General features: G+C 39.0%; 2 protein-coding genes across 2 annotated transcripts; both read right to left on the bottom strand.

The window, feature by feature from the left end:
• Positions 1-10,220: 10,220 nt before the first annotated feature.
• On the bottom strand, positions 10,221-11,211 carry gpr65 (G protein-coupled receptor 65). The gene has a single exon (XM_071499140.1). It carries the CDS (start codon positions 11,205-11,207, stop codon positions 10,239-10,241), a length of 969 nt encoding a protein of 322 aa, XP_071355241.1. The 5' UTR covers positions 11,208-11,211; the 3' UTR covers positions 10,221-10,238.
• A 2,346-nt stretch (positions 11,212-13,557) lies between these two features.
• On the bottom strand, positions 13,558-14,810 carry LOC139633219 (G-protein coupled receptor 4-like). The gene has a single exon (XM_071498755.1). The coding sequence runs from the start codon at positions 14,661-14,663 to the stop codon at positions 13,680-13,682; it is 984 nt and encodes a 327-aa protein (XP_071354856.1). The 5' UTR covers positions 14,664-14,810; the 3' UTR covers positions 13,558-13,679.
• Positions 14,811-16,039: the final 1,229 nt, after the last annotated feature.

Below are 16,039 nucleotides of genomic sequence, written 5' to 3'. Positions count from 1 at the left end.
TAAACTAACTCGAAAGCTTGGATTTACATCTGTAACAATATTACTTTTTGTTTTAATAAAATAAAATGCATTGCTTTCAGCCACCATTTTCCTACAAGTGAATCAACACAGTGCTGGAATCCACCCCATGAAGACATTATTAATTACCTTTGGCCATGAGATTGTCAGCTGTGCTAAGTTTTGAACTTGTTTGTTTTGTATATGACATTCACATGATCACAGATTATACTGAGATTGCTTAAATGACTTTTCAAACTGATGAATGTGACGCTGTTAATTTTGAACACACCAAGCATGTTTGCATCAGTGTTTAGTCCCTTTTATATCAGCCGAGCACTTGAGTGGCATTTTCCAGTGAGATGTAAAATATGAACAAAATATATCATGTTTCTCTTTTTGTATTTCTTTTCTGAAACACATCCTATAGTTAATAGCGGTTCACTCACTGAAATGTTTGACCAAGATCATTTAAACCTTATTTGCGTTACATTACATTATAAACAGGTACCGATTCTGCCGCCTATAATTTTACGGAATTACTAAATGTATCACTGGAGAATTACACACACACACACACACACACACACACACACACACACACTGGTTGTACTTGTGACCTTTTCTTCTGATATGAATACCGTTAATCATTCCATGACCGTGACCTGTGAGAAGCTTAGTGTCTGTTTGTTGTGTACAGTATTTTATGAACAGATCACATTAAATGTCGTGAGTGCCTTTTTCCAGATAATAAACATGAAAAAAGAAATGAAAGAAGATGGTGATTGCTATACTAATGACAGCATTAGCATATTAAATCAATATATAGTGTGACCAGTGTGTTTTCTGGCCAATATTGTCTAAGAATTTCTGTCCACACACAAAAGGGGCAATTAAGATGAATGCTTTTTAGTACATTATTGTGTTTTTGGGCCAAACCCACAGTGTTCCCTTATTAAATGTGCACATCCTTTAACTGAAACATTAGTAATAGACAGGATTACCTCTGGTAAGTGGCTGCGAGCAATTATGGTCTCTATAAAACCAATGAATTGGAAATCTAGTGTAATGTATTTAATTTCAAGGTTTGCAGTAGAGGAGTGGGCAAATTATGCTTTTATAGTAAATACGGTTAATGCTAGTATACACTATCTATCCCAGACTATTTAATGAGCTCAGATTTTGCATCTATGTAGTGTATTATTCACTGTTTTTCCCTAAAAAAATCAAGGGAATGAGGACAAAAACAGAACTAAGTGACAAAGGACATGCTGCAAATGGTCTCAATTTAGTGAATTTATTCAACCATAACATGTCAACCAAGCATCACTTCTCTGAGTCTTGAATTTATTTTTATCCCATTTCTTTTTTCACCCCAGTCAAAATTTTAGCCTTACCATTTTTTTTAACAAACATTATCACTGTGAATTTGCCTTGATACAGCTTTTGGGTAATTAAATGACAGAACTCATTATTATGTAACTGACTCCTAGCGTGTTGCAGGATGCTCAAGCCCAAGGTCTCCATCCATGCATGTCTCGCTCGGAGCCACAGTCAGGTGTGTCAAAGTGTGTATGGCACCCAGGAAAACGACCCAGCTGACAGCACCACAAAAGAAATTAATCAGGAAGGCGGGCCAGTAAAGGGAAGGCTATAAATTGCACGTAATGAAAAGGGTGTGTGTGCGTATGTTCGTGTGTGTTTGTGGAGCTTCCCTTCAAGGTGAAAGTGACCTCAACCTGCTCCACCCTTCTCCTCTCTTTCTCTTTTGTCTGTTCGTCACTATCTTTCTATTGCTTTATCTTTATCTCTATTCCTCCCCCACACATGATGAATCACCGAGGGATATTATTCTCACTGTTCTTTTTCCTTATTTTTTAAATTTTTTTGTGTGTTGTTTTTTAGTCTACGTACTCATGTCCTTCGACAGTCAATCAGAGCCATTTCTATGGATGTGGAAGTGGTAAAGAAGGTGTTCCTGAACAGCTCTGGGAAATCCATTAACAAACCTGTCTATCAAACTTTGAGCAGTGTATCACAATGCTGTAAAACACAGATCAACAACAGATCGTGTTGTGTCATTTGCTATGTTTATACGAGGATGTACACAATAATTTTTTTCAATAATATGCAACCCCTGTCGCCGAATATAGGTTCATAAATAATGATACTTTCTCAACCTCACACCCTCTGAATCAAAACAATGAAATATTTACACACTGTAATATCTGATAAAATGTTTCAGATGAATCAAACAAGGAGCTGAAATAGGTGTAATAGGACACTTTCAGAAACGCATGCGGTGCAGTGCTAGAAAAAGGCTGGGAATTACCACAATATCAAAGTAACTTGAAGAAATGACAAGAATGTGCAGGGATCTCTGAAGATGACAGGTGGTTAAAGATTTTTTTTTTGTTCTGACTCATTATCATTATTGGGTTATACATAGTGATGTATGAAAAGACATGTAAACAGTAAGCATTTAGGCATCAGATCACTGAATGACAGCAAATTGATCCCGACTCCCTTTGCATGTTTTCACTGCAGACTGCACACATCTACTGCTCTCTGCCCAATTATCTCCTGCTGAACAATCTGCACAAAGTGTTCGTCTTCCTGCAGAGCTCTTTGCTTCCTCCATTTGCTTTTTATAGTTTTGTGTGTTTTGATGTTGAACCTTACGTCTATCAACTGAATTTGCACCTGCAAATTTAAAGTGGTGTTTTAACAAGAGTTAAGTTTGTATGCCAGAGGAAAAAAAAACATTTCTACGTTTGATATGTTGGCAAAGTGTTTTTTCATCCATCTGTCCCTCATCTAAATCATGACACTCTGCCAGTCTGACTAACTGAATATTCCTGGTCTTAAAACCGCTCTGATCCCAAAAGGCATTTCTTATGTCTCCAGTTTTTCTTCTGGCATACTGATGTCAACCATCAGGCTTGTAGCTTTACAGCTCTTTTCCCCCCATTCAGAAGCTTTGCAATTTATCCCCAAGGACGCTGCAAAATCACGAACTCATCAGTCAAGGGCGTGTATGAATGAACACGCAGGCTTGTGTGTCTCATCCGAGAGGATGACCCCCCCACCCCCCCACACATGGGTAAACATCTCATCCTACCAAGTCGACTTGCTTTTGAATAAAGTCAATCTCAGTCGAGGTACAAACACACAAAAAACCCACTTCTCTTTCACTGGAGTGACAGAGGGCTCAAAACATAGTCACTCCATGTTACAAATTGACCAAGTAGAGGGATTGCTATAGTGACTCCTACCCACTTTCACTTCCCTTAAAACATGATCAAAAATAGCTATCAATCATCCAGAAGAGAGGCCACTGTGGGGGTTAACTCATTCCCTGTGTTTATGCATCTTTAGTCATATATAAAGCTCACATATAACAGGTAATTATGAACCCCAAACCACAGCTTTTCTCAGACTGAAATTCAGTACAGTCAGTATAACAAGGATCTGAAATCATTCTCCCCGTACAAAGTCCCACTTTGCTGATCTTCGACCCGCAAAGTAGCGTGAGTCCCTGAGGCTGTGGGTGGGACTAACCTCTGAGGAAGTATCCGTGCTGTCTTGGGGTATCTGCAAAATCACGAAAGCCTGAAAGGCTGAAAGGATACAACAAGGAGAAGTTGCATGATACAAAGGTTAACATACACAGGCTACACAGCTAGACTATAATTTTAGCCGGCTTTGCACCACACTTTTTCCCTGTTAATTCTCTTCTGACTGAGATGAAGAAAAACAAATCCCTGATCCTAAATTTGAGATGATTGCAAAAAAGCTGACTTATAAAGTTACAAAAGCACTAAATTCATTCCAGTGAAATATACTTAACAAGGTGGTGGTGACTGTCGCTTGACAAGGGCTTCGGGCATCGTGGGAGGTATAATACGTCCTCTTAGCAGCGCTTCCTCCTCAGGGCAGATTGGAGGCTACAGTGAGTTGCTATCGGAAAGTGACAAGATGGGCCAGGGCTAGCTGGTTAGCATGCTAACGTCATTGGAAGGAAAAATGTGATAGAGACAAGTTTAACTTCACATTGCTTTCCACTGCTGCAGGCATCTGTTCGCAAGTAAAGGAATGAAGTTTGATGCTGAACTCGCAATGTTTCTTCTAGACTGGTAAGTAAAGAGCTGTTAGTACTAATGCTGGTTACGTATCAATAGCAAAACTTACAAAGAGCTCATTTAAATGTATTGTTTAGTCTTTGTGTTTGGTTGAAATTATAATTTAAGCAAAATGAAACTCTTGGAAAGGGAAATGTCATGTAATAAATCAAACTTAAACCCACACGTGATGTCATCAAAATGCCAAGAGTTGTTCTCCTACTTTCAGTCTGATTAGAAATCTCCCCACAAGATTTGGAGAGGCTGTCGCCAGAACAAGAACTTGTTGTGAGGAAGGAGGAATAGTGTGAAAGTGCTGAGAGCGACACGAAGGAGGATGAAGAGGAAAGGTTGGAGGAAGTGTTAGACGCTCGCCTGCAGGAGCCCAGCATGTTTGACATCAAATGCAACGGGAGGGAGATGTGAAATTTCACTGACAATGTGTCTGGCAGCTGAGATGCTGAAGTGAAGAGAGGTGTAATATGATGTCATGCAAACCACCAAAGAGAAACTGACAAATCAAACACATCAGATGACACTGAAGAGCCTTAACTCAGACCAAGAGTGGGGTTTGAACTATAGACAGATTTTGGCCAAATGGAGTTGACAGTTTTGTTGATAGATAAATGTTTTGAAGATTTCAATTGTGAACAGACGTCTGCTGTATTATCCTCGACACTGTTGCAGATTTAATGGGGTTATGGGTACAGTTTACCTCTAGAGCGCAATATTGTCAAATCACTGACAAAATTATTAAAGGATTGTGATTTGTTGCATGTAGCTAAGACACAAATCAAAACTTTGAGGCCTCCCCACACCAAAGGAAAAAAAAAAAAAAAACACACACACACACACACACACACACACACACACACACACACACAAAACACCAAACACATTATTATTATTTTCCTAAGAAATAGATCTCCTCTTTAGTGAGAATGTTTTATTTTGAAATGTCAAAAGACATTGATGGCAACACAAAAAATCCAAAATAACACAACAAATATTACACGACTGATGTTCTTGCAATTCCCTCTGGCCAGAGTTAAAAAATTGAATTATGCTATTGTAGGAAGATAAAATGCTCACACATTCAGAGCTCTTTTTATAAGCAATATGTTATTGCACGAACTTAAACTTTATTACAAATTCAAATACTTCTGCAGCTCCTCACTGACTGAAGATTGCTGTTATGGCTGTGCACATCTGGAAAATGGGAAAGAAAGTGGGAGACAGTAAAAACCTTTTGGATTATAGATTGGGAGGGAGCGGGCACAGATGTCTCTGAGAAAAGCAGACACATTGGGGGTTTTAGATAAGAATAATGAACAATTTGAATAGACAAAGGAGCACCAGCAGTAAAGACAGGAAAATGATCTCAGGCTAATCTATGAGAAAGGAAAACCACAAAATTAGATTGATTCTATTCTTAGTTTAGATTACAAATTGCTTATGTAATGTTTTTTCCACACAACCCTAGACTGCTATATTTGTCCATCCGTTTCCTTTTTTAGCACATGTGTGTATTTGGTTCAGATTCTCTCTGCAGCACGTGTGTGTGTGTGTACATTACCCCGAGTATTCCCCCCCAGATCGCCTGCCAACACCTGGCGCCAGTCACAGCTGCCAGAGCTGTGACTGGCCAAAATGTAGCTAATACTGCCTGATTCAAGACTGTTCTTTTTTTTTTTTTTTTTTTTTTGCTTCCAACTTCATTTTTTGTTTATTCATTCATATTCATTTAATGATCAGATAACAGAAATTCATCCTGAATCACCTTCCAAGCCCAGTTTTCACACTATACCTTTTCACTCCAATGAGGATCATGTGTCTATTACACGTGTGCATGCAGTCAGATCACCAGTGTAGATTACAGTCCTATTCATTCATCATGCCTGAGAGGGAGCAGGCTCTCTCACACGTGCCCCTGCTGAAACTCTGCCAGGTAGACACTGGGATGTGATGACCAAACTTATCGATCTTTAGGTATCTCCATCTCTGCGTGCACATATAAAGAAGGCTGTCTTTTACCCAGTCAAGGACAGTTGAAGGTGAGAGAGTGGGTATTCAGATGGGCTTTATAGCCCCCAGGTTCTGCTGATGCAGGTTATTCAGAGTTAAGTGAAGCATATTATCTGACATGGATGGATGGATGGAGGAGAGAGGCAGGAGGGACAAAGCCTCACATGGAGGAGCACATGTCCTCTCCTGCTTTTGTTGTCATGGGAGCACAACGGCAAAACGAGTAGTGTCACGCATTTTAAATACCAGAGGAAAAAAACGTGAGATGCATAAAGTTGTCATGATATTCTGTGACAATAAAGTTCAAGAACACAAGAACACACTTTTAAAGAGAATATTTCCTCACAGTCACGTTATGGGGACTCACCTCTGATAGCAGGCATGTAGCTGTTACCTCACAAGGTTAAACTTAGTCAAATTGAGTGTGTTTTTGTGCATTTATATGTGTGTGTGTGTGTGTGTGTGTGTGTGTGTGTGTGTGTGTGTGTGTGTGTGTGTGTGTGTGCATGTGAGTGAGTGTGTGTGTATGTGAACTGCGGGAAAATAAGTTTGTGTATTGTTTTCTTATCAGTACAAAGTCAATAATCAACTCTGAGGTCATCAGATCATGTTGGCAACATAGAAATAACAGAGGGCAATATTTATGGCATGCATGTATTCACATAGTAGATGTAAATGCTGTTATAAAACACCACAAATTTGTGCACAATCAATTTGTGCAACTGTAATACAGAAGAGATTTATCTGAAAAGTGTTAACTGTGTAGACAGCTGCACTTCCATAATTGTCCACTAGAGAGTTTCAGATATCCATGTTTGTCTTAGATGAAAATTGCCACATTGTAGACCAGCACTTAAAAGCACTCAACATTTGACAAGATATATGACAAGACACAACCTACAGATAAAAGTATTGTTTAAAGGATTTTTATTTTTTGTACATACTATCTCTTCATATATTTTATAGTCTGTCATCAGAATTTTATACATGTATGGTTTAATTGGCCAACTGCCTTTAAAATAAGATGAACTTCCTGGAATAGTCCCCATAACAAGAATCAGAGAGCTTTCTCTTATGACTTTTGTTTGCCTCAAGAATGTAGAAAATGCTAGCCCAAATGTTAATTTCAGGAGCAGTTCAGTTTGCAGCTGAAAACATTCAACAGAAAACACTAGACCCAAACGTATACAGATTCATTTTAAGCTGAGACATCCACATATTGGACAATGGCAAATGCTTTGGCACAGCTGCTGCTTAAATGGAAAGTTTTTTTTACTGAAATGACTTTTGAGTTCATTTTTCAAGTTCATTTTTGGATCATAATGGGTTAGGCACTGAATATTCCAAAATGCGTGTACAATATTTTGTTATAGGATGGTGTTCGGCCAGTTAAAGTGAGGAAAACAAGAATATGTTTTGTTTCTCTTTGTCTATGCAAATATGTCCTGCCCATGGCACCTTTGGCAACATTGTGTGGTCCTATAATAAATGCCACAAGGTTCATAAAAAAACAAATATTTTCCTGCACATACCTTATTCAAATGATGAATGGTGCCAAATTTGCATGAAAAGTCTTTTTATATACAGCTGTTACCCATATCACATTGCTATTGAAGAGCACATGCTTTATAGAGACATGCAAAGTAAACTGTCAGCTTAAACAGGTAGGGAATAGGCAAAATAATGTTATCACTTGCACTATAAGGGAGGCTCCAGTGAGGCTGCTTTCAAGTTACTGACAGCCCCCTCCATTCTGTTTACATCTGCCACACCTCTGTTGGTCTATGTTTGTTGAGATCTGTGTAGCTATTTCATCTCATGTGACTTCGAAACCTCAATATCAAAATGTTAAATGCTAACACTCCCATAAAGGATAGGGGTGGCAATATTCTGTATTATTTTTTATTTTAGTGCTGTATATCAGCACTTTCTCAACATTAGACAATCTTTGTTGTCATGGTTACATGGTTAACGACCTATGGGCTCATTTTTTGCAGGAGGCCGGTCTCGTTATTCCTCTGTGCCATTGAGCTCTACTGCTCCCGACATGTGCTTTCATAACAATGATTATAGCCTAATAGTTTATTCTGAGTCAGTTACACTTCTTCATCCTGTGCAAGAATTGGCCTGTAATTTTAAAGCCACTGAGTCTCGAAGAATCTGATCATGTTTACACAGACTCCTTTTATATTAAAGAGGTATCCTGGGACAAAGTTAAAGAAGTGATTGCAAAAATGGGTGACTTTATGTCTAAGGATAGTCATAACCTTCATGCTGCACTAATTAAGAAACATCAGCGCTGTCTGTTGGAGCCAAACACTCACTTAGTGAACTTGTCTATACAAACCAAAATAATCCCAGAGAGCTGGAAAACGGCAATAATCATACCTGTCTATAAATCAAGAGACAAGGACATAGCAAGCAACTACAGGCCCATTGCTATCCTCCCTATGGTCTCAAAAATTCTGGAGAAGATTGGTGCTGATCAATTAATAGAACATTTAGAGTCTAACAAGGGGCTGCATCCACAGCAGTTTGGATTCAGAGAAAAATATTCCACAGAAATAGCTAACTTCTATCTGCTTGAAAAGATCAAAGCTCCACTGGATAGAGGAAATGTTGTCGGGGCAGTGTTCTTGGACCTAAAAAAGGCTTTCGACACTAATAATCGCAGTACCCTATTGGACAAGTTAAAGCAATTAAAAAATGTAATCAGAGGCTCTGCCGTGGTTTAGATCTTACATGGTGGGGAGACAACAATGTGTCAGGGTCAATGGGGTGAAGTCCCATCTGCACGCCAACAGTATGGTGGTACCACAAGGGTCTGTACTTGGCCCCCTTTTATTTGAAATGTATATAAATGACCTACCAAATTTGTGCCTGAATGTCAACTGTCAGATATACGCTGATGACAATGCTGGTGCCATCCATGTGTCTGCCAAGACACCCGGCTTGGCAGGTGAGCACCTGACACAAGCACGACAAAACATGTCTAAATGTTAAGTCTCTATGTGCTTCTCCATATGTAATAGGCCTGTAAATGATGTATTTGAGGTACGGATTAAGAATGAAGTAATTGAAGCAGTAAATAAAGTCAAGTATCTTGGCATCATTTTGGATAAGAACTTTGAATTTGACACAATCAGGTTAAGTACATTTGCAAGAATGCCAAACAAACCTGAACTGTTTTCGTTTTATTAGAAGGGACCTCCGATGTCAAACTGCAAAACTATACATGCAGACAAGGATTTTTTTGATTTGTCATATTGCATCACGTCGTGGTCACAAGCTTCTCCAACTACATTAAAACCTTTTAGTTCAATTAATAAGCCGACAAAAAAAATCATGGACCAGAAACCTATGAGATGGCATCACTGTGATATTATAGGAAAACATAACCTTTTTAGCTTCGAGAATTTTGTGAATTTTTGTAATATTAAAATGGTCTTTAAATGTCTGAATAATCATGTGCCACTACTGTTTTCCGAATTAGCCATTAGGTGTCAGAGCACTCAGGAGATGATCACACGAGCCCACAGCAGTGGTGATTGTCTTGTCTCAATGTACAAGACCTCTTTCGGTCAGTCTGCTTTCTCCACAAAGGGGGCTAAACTTTGGAACTCCCTACCTATTAAGTTAAAACTAGAGACCAATAGTAACATTTTCAACGGAGGACTCAAGCAATGGCTAGAATCTAAACAACAGTGTTCACATGAACAGACTATCACTGGTTTACTGTCTGGTCATGTTGCCTTTGCTCCAAAGTTCATTCATGTATTCAATTCTGAATACACCATTTCTTTTACGGTCTTTGTAATATTTCACATTCTCTCTCTCTCTCTCTCTCTCTCTCTCTCTCTCTCTCTCTCTCTATATATATATATATATATATATATATATATATATATATATATATATATATAATTTACTCTTGAAAAATATTCACATTTTCACAGTTTTTTGATGTGGGAGAAGTAGTCTGGTGGATGTAATTTGTTAGATTTTTTTAATGTGAAGTCTATTTGTAAAGTAGGCATAAATTATCATTCAAAGCAGAGTATTTTTATATGTCTTAAAACATGTCATGCATTTAACCTACACCATACCATCATCTTTGCTTCTCTTCTTTCCCTGGAAGAAAAGAACAGCCTGATTAACATTGGCCTGTCCTGTTCTAGTGATGAAGCAGTAAAGGAGTGGGTCTGCCAGGCAGTTGAGGCTTGACATAGCAATGCTGATTTTGTAAGGATAGAAGAGCCACACAACAGTCCTACAGTCATCCACCATTGTGCGGAGAAGCATCATGACATGGACAGGTCCGAAGCAGAACAAAAGGCAGAGAAGAACGACAGTCAGCAGCTTCCAAATCCGTTTACGTTCCTGTTCCTCTGTGGCCTGGTTGGATTTCACCGCCAGACAAATCCCCCAGGTGGAAAACATTAGCAGGACAACAGGAACAATAAACCCCACCAAGAAGCGCATTACATTAGCACGAGCCAGATTCTCTGACAGCGGGAGGAAGATGTCAAAGCACACAGAAAATGTGTTGTTTTCCTGGTATGAATCCTCCCATGTGATGGTGATGGCATTGAAACAGATCACCAACACCCAAATGGCGACACTCACCGCTGCTGCAGAGCCCACTTTCCTCAAGGATGTAAACTTTAATGGGTGAACCACTGCCAAGTAGCGGTCGACGGCAATGCAGCAGAGTAGAGCATCGCTTGTGTAAAAGTTGGTGAAGAGAAAGTAGACAGAAAGCACACACATGTAACCTCCGTGGGCCCAGATTCCTCGCCACAGGAAATCCAGCCACAGAGACAAACCAACAGTGAAGGTCAGGTCACTCAGGGCCAAGTTGAACAGATACACACCAAGCTCGTTCTTCTGTCTAATGTGCTGCCATGACACGTAGAGGGAAAAGGCGTTGGTTGGGATGGCAGTGATGATGATAGTGAAGTAGAAAATTAGAAACAGCTTCCTCCGGGGTGTGCTGTCAACTACGACACAGTCTGAAAAATTGGTGGCCAGGGTTAAGTTTTCCATTGCAGGTGTAACGTTCATTTGCTCACACCTTGATAAGAAACAAAGAAGGAATTAAAAAAGGGTAACAGCTATACATTTGAATAACTAAACCTTTAAGTTAAAGGGCTACTCCATCAATTTTACACACTATGTTCAGTTTAATAGGAAAACACACAGCTTTTAGTAAGAGCAAAAGACATGGAGGACCCAAGCACAGACACACAGGCAAGCTGGTGCAAAAGGAAGTGATGAGGCTTAAAGACAGACAGGCAGACAGACAGACAGATACAGACAACATGTAAGTACATACAGGCAGCGGGGATGGAGTGCACACCATTAGGAGCACAAAGGGAAACACACAGATATATTTGCAAACAAAAAGGCAACCGATTGGGGAAAAAAGGCTGGTATAAATACCAGATGAGGGCAATGAGTATGACAGGAGGCCAATAAACAGGGCTGAGGCAGATATCATGACACAATATGGCGTGACTGATACTGGGATTTTAAGGTCAATGCTGATATTGATATTGTAATTTAAAAAATACTTTAGTAATATATTAGTCAATAAAACATAACATTAACAAACAATCTTGCTTTTTTATGATCAAAATAAATATTGAACAGGTTATTTTCATTGGAAAAATCAACTGGAAAAACTACAGAATGATTCAGTTTTTCAATTACCTCAAACTTGTTTGGCGTTACCATGGAAAAGTTTGGCATTGCTCTAGGCTACATCAGTGTGTTATTGACTGACACATACAATGGTACACGCAATAAACTAATATTGGCAGATACACTGACCTGGTTCAAATTCATCTGTCTAGCTCTACTATCCAGCATGTGAAAAGTCTGAAATTATAACCCTGAAAATGCCATTAGGGTTATTAGCTTTTATTATTAGTGTTGGGCTTGAAGACGAAACATTTATACAGAAAACCTTTGTTACAAACTGAGTTAGCGTAATGTGAAAGACATGGGCATTTACCAGTCACAGAGAACCTAATGAAATATGCCAGAGTTGCACTGTGGGAAATGTAGGATCCAGTGGTTCTGGAGTTCCACACATACTTGAGACTAAAATCCGGATGTTTTTGTCTCTGCTGCTTTGATTTTGACTTTTTTTTTTTATTTCAAAAATGTTTCTATTGTGAGTCCCCAAACTTTTTGGAAGTGCAACACTAAAGTACTGTGAAAATAGTTTTAGTCATTTTAGCCACTTGGTGACAAAATACAGTCTTTCTATTGAACATCCTGGCAAAGTTCTGAGATTTGTTTCCACCATCAAAGCAACCTTCAGTTTTAGTACATTTCAGTAGGCTTTTAAAATCAACTTACTTATTTAACAAAACTTGCTGTCTTTAAGACTCAACCATAAACATACTTTAACAAGCATTTAACAAGGAAAGACATAAAACTCATGTCAAGTTAAAAGCTCATGAAGTTCCACTTACTCTTTATTCAGTCGTGCTTCCGATCCAAACTGAATTAAAATTCATTATCAAAATGGAAACATTAAAACAGATAGATTCATTCAGTTCTCTTGTCTTCCTCTGCTTAATCATCCAGTTTAAAGAAACAGGAAGGAGTCTGCAACCGCCTCCTTGTTGTCCCTGACTACCGTGTGTCATTTACTGGGTGACAGGCCATGACAGAACAAACTGTTGAAAGGACCACATGGCAGATTTAATTTGGGTACTGATTCTACATGAGACTGCTTGTCTTTATGTTTGTTGTGTCAATATGGTTATGGTCTCTGGTGAAGGTGATGATGATTATTGTCTGATAAAGGAATACATGTCTGCTTGACCAATTGTTTCCATAGTGTGGTTATGTTGTAATAGCTCATAGTTATGTTTGTTGTGGCTGAGCCTATGTGCTCTTAAATGATAGGGACAAATATGTTTTAAATTCTGTCTTAAAACCCTACTCACATGTCCAGATGTACATTATGAGCGTTATTGTTTGCTGTGTCCCTTGTTAAAATGATTTCAATGTCAGTGATGGGGGTCAAACTTCAAAGTCATCTTTCAGTGTAAAAATGATTTCAAAAGTTCAGCAAAAGTTAAATATGAGACTTTGGCAAAGTTAGACAAGTCAACCCTCTGTTTATGTTACTATAGTGCAGCCATGGCTCAGCAAACAAATACTGTCTGTGGAAGCACAATATGTACTAAAAGCACCGATAACCTTGTACATATGCACAAGAAAAGTAGTTTAAATTTCTTCCATTTAACTTAAATAACAAAAAATCAATTCACAAATTAATGGAAATGTGATCTTGTTTACACCACAGTCAGCTAATGTACATTACAGGAATAACATTACTACATTATTTGGCCAATAAAATAAAATTTTCAACACAAAATTACCAGCAATAAAATTCATTAGTATATGAACACTTAGTTTACACCTTTTCTATTAGGCTACCTCTTATATTACACAATCAAAAACAATTATTTGTTTTCTTTTTTTTCTTTAAAAAAAAAAAAAAAATCAAAACAGTTCTTAGGAAACTGACTTAACTCCATTAGAGCTGTCCGACTGTTTTGTCCACATTAGAACTCCTCTGCCTTTCTCTACAGCTTTCCTGACCTCTCTCTGAGCACTCTCGTTGATTAAACAGTATAATATAGGATCCAGTGTACTGTTTATGGTTGTGGTGGCAACTGTGACAAGATATGGATCTCTGAGCTTTCTGGCCCAGATGCAGGATCCAGGCTCCAGTATGGCTCTGAGTAGCATGACAGTCTGGTAGGGCACAAAGGCTGCGATGTAGGTTAGAAGTAGGGACAACAACAGCCGTCCTACTTTCCTGCGCTCCTCTGCCGGGATGGAGGTGCTCTGTTTGAGTGATTGCATGATCTGCTGAAAGCAAAAAGCCATGATGAAGATGGGGACCAAGAAACCCAGGCTGACCCGGGTTAGAGCAAAGACGGCATACTCTTGTGTCATGGGTACTCGGGCCTCACACAAATAACTTGAGGAGAAAGCTTGCAGCGCCCCTGTGTGGTTAAGTAAGATAATGTGGATGATAATTTCCAAAACCCACACAGCAGAACTCACAACTGCTGCTGTCCGCACCTCCCTGACCCAGTGAAAATGGAGAGGATAGACCACTGCAAGATAGCGATCAACAGAGATGCAGCAAAGGAGGCCAGAGCCGACGTAAAAGCTGTTGTACATGATCACATCCACAAGGCTGCAGAGACCACCATCTACAGGCATCTGCCTGGCCAGTTCAATCCACACAGGAAGAGAGATTGTGTAGAGGAGGTCAGAGATGGACAAGTTGACAAGGTAGACTGCCATGTTGTTCCCATTCCTCATCAGCATCCAAGCTACATACAGCGACAGGCAGTTAGCCGGAAAGCCCACGATGAAAAAAAGAGAATAGGCAGCTGGATACATGAGCTGATCCACTGAGGAGTCCACGGTGCAGGAGGTAGATGTACTCAAGTTTGTTTGGTTGAGGACTGCTGAATGCATCATCCAACGTGATGATGACCAAACCTGACTGTGAATGGCTCTAGCTCTGTGTTCAGTTTAACTGAGATAAGCTCCGCGATGCAAATAGTTCCTGGTGAAATATGATTGGTTATGCTAAAAAATGAAAATGACACCCGGAGTGTCTTTCACTGTGGCTGTCGTATTTCTGCAGTGTTGAAAGTCAACACCAGCCAACACAAAGGTTGAACTGTATCAGGGAGTTTGTATGATTAAATGAAAATTACACTGCTCACGAGATTTACATGTTCATGTCGCAAGCTGGAACTCACAACATAACACCAGACCATCCTGAATTCAGTTTCCGTGACTACCAGTTAGTCTTTACAAAGTGTATATGCAGCACAGAACTTTCCAGGAACACCATGTATTTGCATATCATATTGTTCAGGACTATCAGTGATATTGTGATGCAGTGAAGAATTCTGTTGTGTTTCATTAAGACTAAGGACTGTGCCTTTTGAGACGCAGCCAAGCACAGATGGCCTGCAAAGTAGCAACAGAATGTGTTGACATTAAGAGGCCTATTCATCAACAGGGAGGCCTTTTGTTTTATTTACTTTATTCATGTTTTATTTACTCTGATAAGGGATTATCATTTACCAAATAAGGGCTTGTTGAAGGTGCTAGGGCTGAGGTTCACTGTTTAAAACAGGGAAAGTATCTACCCACTCCAATCTGGGCAACATACCAAATCTGCTCTAATAATAATAATTCCTAGAATGAATCATGTGGATGTTTTTTGTATTTTCAGATTCCTTTTTAGAAGAATTTGAATGTGGGTCACACTGACAGTCAATTATATATTCTAGGAAACAGATAGACTTTTATTTTTTTAATTTTGATCAGGATGTACATTGTATTTCAGTATTTGTAGTGCAGTGTAATACGGACATATTTCAACAAACACAGTTACCAGGAGAGGCTGTCATATGGACAGTTCTCCACTCTCTTGGCATTGCACCTATAACATCAAAATGGATTCAGCAGAACCAAAGAAATCATCTTATTCCCTTTCAGACATACTTTTAGAGACCTGTAAACAGACTTTAAAGTCTAATTTCTGTGAAGCAATAGTTTTTGGCTTATTTTCATGGCTACTCTTTTAATGGTAATAAAAACACTGTCATTTGTGAAACCCTGGGAACTTGGTGAGTAGTTTCTTGGCCAGTTTGACTCATTGGTTTTGTTTTATTTCCCAGGTTAGTTCCTTGTTATCTAAATGATTCATTTAATTTGGTAAATGCAGTGTAACAACTGTTGGATAAAATGAAGGCCAACTATAATATTATTTCTAAACTCTTCCTTGGAAACATTCCTTACAGTTTATAGACCAATGTGTTTAACTCAGAACAACACAA

This window comes from Trachinotus anak, unplaced genomic scaffold, assembly GCF_046630095.1.
Source record: "Trachinotus anak isolate AG129_WGS33_773 ecotype Australia unplaced genomic scaffold, CSIRO_AGI_Tana_v1 ptg000015l, whole genome shotgun sequence".
NCBI lineage: Eukaryota > Metazoa > Chordata > Actinopteri > Carangiformes > Carangidae > Trachinotus > Trachinotus anak.
Note: the sequence above shows the minus strand (reverse complement) of the source record. Positions and strands in the feature narration are given on the sequence as shown.